The 2,007-nt window shown below is 47.9% G+C and overlaps 1 protein-coding gene across 1 annotated transcript; it reads right to left on the bottom strand.

The window, feature by feature from the left end:
- Positions 1-551: 551 nt before the first annotated feature.
- Positions 552-1,656, bottom strand: LOC109523755 (laminin subunit alpha-2-like). Its single transcript, XM_019883132.1, has 3 exons — positions 1,374-1,656; positions 1,054-1,273; positions 552-843 (listed from the first exon to the last, which is right to left on the bottom strand). The coding sequence occupies exons 1-3, from the start codon at positions 1,527-1,529 to the stop codon at positions 683-685; spliced, it is 537 nt and encodes a 178-aa protein (XP_019738691.1). The 5' UTR covers positions 1,530-1,656; the 3' UTR covers positions 552-682.
- Positions 1,657-2,007: the final 351 nt, after the last annotated feature.

Raw genomic sequence — 2,007 nt, 5'->3', positions numbered from 1 at the left:
TGGATAGCGATACGTGGAAAGCCGTAAGACAAGGAAGGAAGGAAGGAAGGAAGGGTAGGTAACTAATAGGTGAGTTATGGTGTGAAATAAAAAGAAAAACAGAATAAGCCATGACAATCGGGAAGTAAAGTCAAATTGGTATGATATGAGATTTTCATCCACCACAAAATGTACTACTAGTCTAACTGTAGCTTTAGTTTACTATGTATTACAAATGGTTGGAAATGAATTTTTGGCTTGTTTCTTTGCTGACTGTACCTACGTCCACGAAACACACTCTGAGGGACGCCTGCAAATAAGATGCAGTGTGTCAAATGAATACCTCCGAAGATCATTTGATGTAAAGGCACAATATTTGACACAACCCAACTCCAATGAGTCACGTGCTAATGTTGTGATAGTGGTAATGTTGTGGAAGAAGGTAAGCGAATGTACCTTTGGAGTGAGGAAGCGTGCCAGTGGATCAAAAATAATCGTTTGATGATTATGATTGTTTTGAATGGTTGAGTGAGTGTCGCGGGGAAATGGGGCAAATGCATAAAATAAGAATATGAAGGAGCCATGAACAGTATTTATTGTACCAGGCTGAAATCAAGCTGCATCAAAGTCAGTATCCAAACCCTCTACCAAGAGTAAATGGAACAGCGGAGGGAAAATGGGAAGTTGCTTCAAGGGCGGGTTGTTAGGCAGCGACGGCGGGACACGAGAGCGGTTGAACCCCTTGGACTTCCAGAGCCTTGTTGAAGTGCACCTCCATGACCTTTGAGGCTTTGGTGATCTTCATGTTCTTCATGCAACCTCTGAAGGACGTGCGGCCGGACAGAGCTGCCTGACGAACGCCGTCTGAACAAAACACGCACATCGCTGACTTAGCACTTCCAAAACGCAGGGCGGGCTGCACTCTGCAATCGACGCAGCTCACGCCGCTCTTGCTGTCCTGCCTGCGTTCAATGTGAGCTACATCTGAATTTCGCCTTCCGTTATACTGTGGTGAACTAAACTTATGGTACTGCTGAGTGTTAAGTGGGACTTTTGTGTCTTAGTGTCTCTCACCCGGGTAGCCTCCCACATAGATGGGGTCGTTGGTGTCGCAGGTGTTGGAGCGCACATTGGAACTCTGAGCTTGGCTCCGCTTCCCATCCACCAGCAGCTCCACCCTGTGGCGAACCTTGTTGGCGACGACAGAGTGCCACTGGCCATCACAGAAGCCGTCGCCGTCGGGCACGTGCAGCGCCGTGATCCGTCCGGCGCCGTTGTCCACGTGGAATAGCAGCTACAAGAACGACAAGTAGTTGTTGGTTGGTATCAATCGATCAATTAATCAATCTGGCCACAGCAATGCTTTTTATATCACCTCGAATGACTCTTCATACCTGGCCCTGAACAATCTCCAGACCAAGACCATCATTGCCTTGGTTACTGATGGTCAAAAGGACGCCATTAGTTCTGCTGGTTCGGAACTCGAATTCAATGGACACGTCGAGACCAACTCTGTAGCTGGACACTAGAAAAGGAAAGAGTGAGTCCATTACAGAAAACGGAGGGGGACGTTTCAAACAAACTTCACGTGAAAAGCATACTTTAAATCCTCCGATGACCACAGTTCATTAGAAATAGACAGAAGATGCTCAATGTTGAGGCAGCCTGGTGGTCGACTGGTTAATGCACCCGGTGCAGAGTTAAATTCCAGCCCCGCCCTTCGCATGTGGGGTCTACATGTTCTCCCTGTGTGGGTTTTCCCCAGAAACTCTGGTTTCCTCCGACATTCCAAAAACATGCGGCAGGTTCATGGAACACTTTAAATTTCCACAATCACCATGAAGTGCTTTCCAGTAAAGTAGTGACAGTCATTAGGAGGAGGGTGGCCCCCATGGCTGACTGGTGAGTGCGGCGGCTTTCCGGTGCACAGGTGCAGGGTTCTGGCCGTCCTGTGTGTGTTTCCTCAGCCAACGTGCACCGGTAGGAAAACATTTGGATCGTACTTTACACTGAAGACACTTGATAAAA

This window comes from Hippocampus comes, unplaced genomic scaffold (genome assembly GCF_001891065.2).
Source record: "Hippocampus comes isolate QL1 unplaced genomic scaffold, H_comes_QL1_v1.1 scaffold524, whole genome shotgun sequence".
NCBI classification, from domain to species: domain Eukaryota; kingdom Metazoa; phylum Chordata; class Actinopteri; order Syngnathiformes; family Syngnathidae; genus Hippocampus; species Hippocampus comes.
The sequence above is the reverse complement of the archived record's forward strand: the minus strand, read 5'-3'. Positions and strand labels throughout refer to the sequence as shown.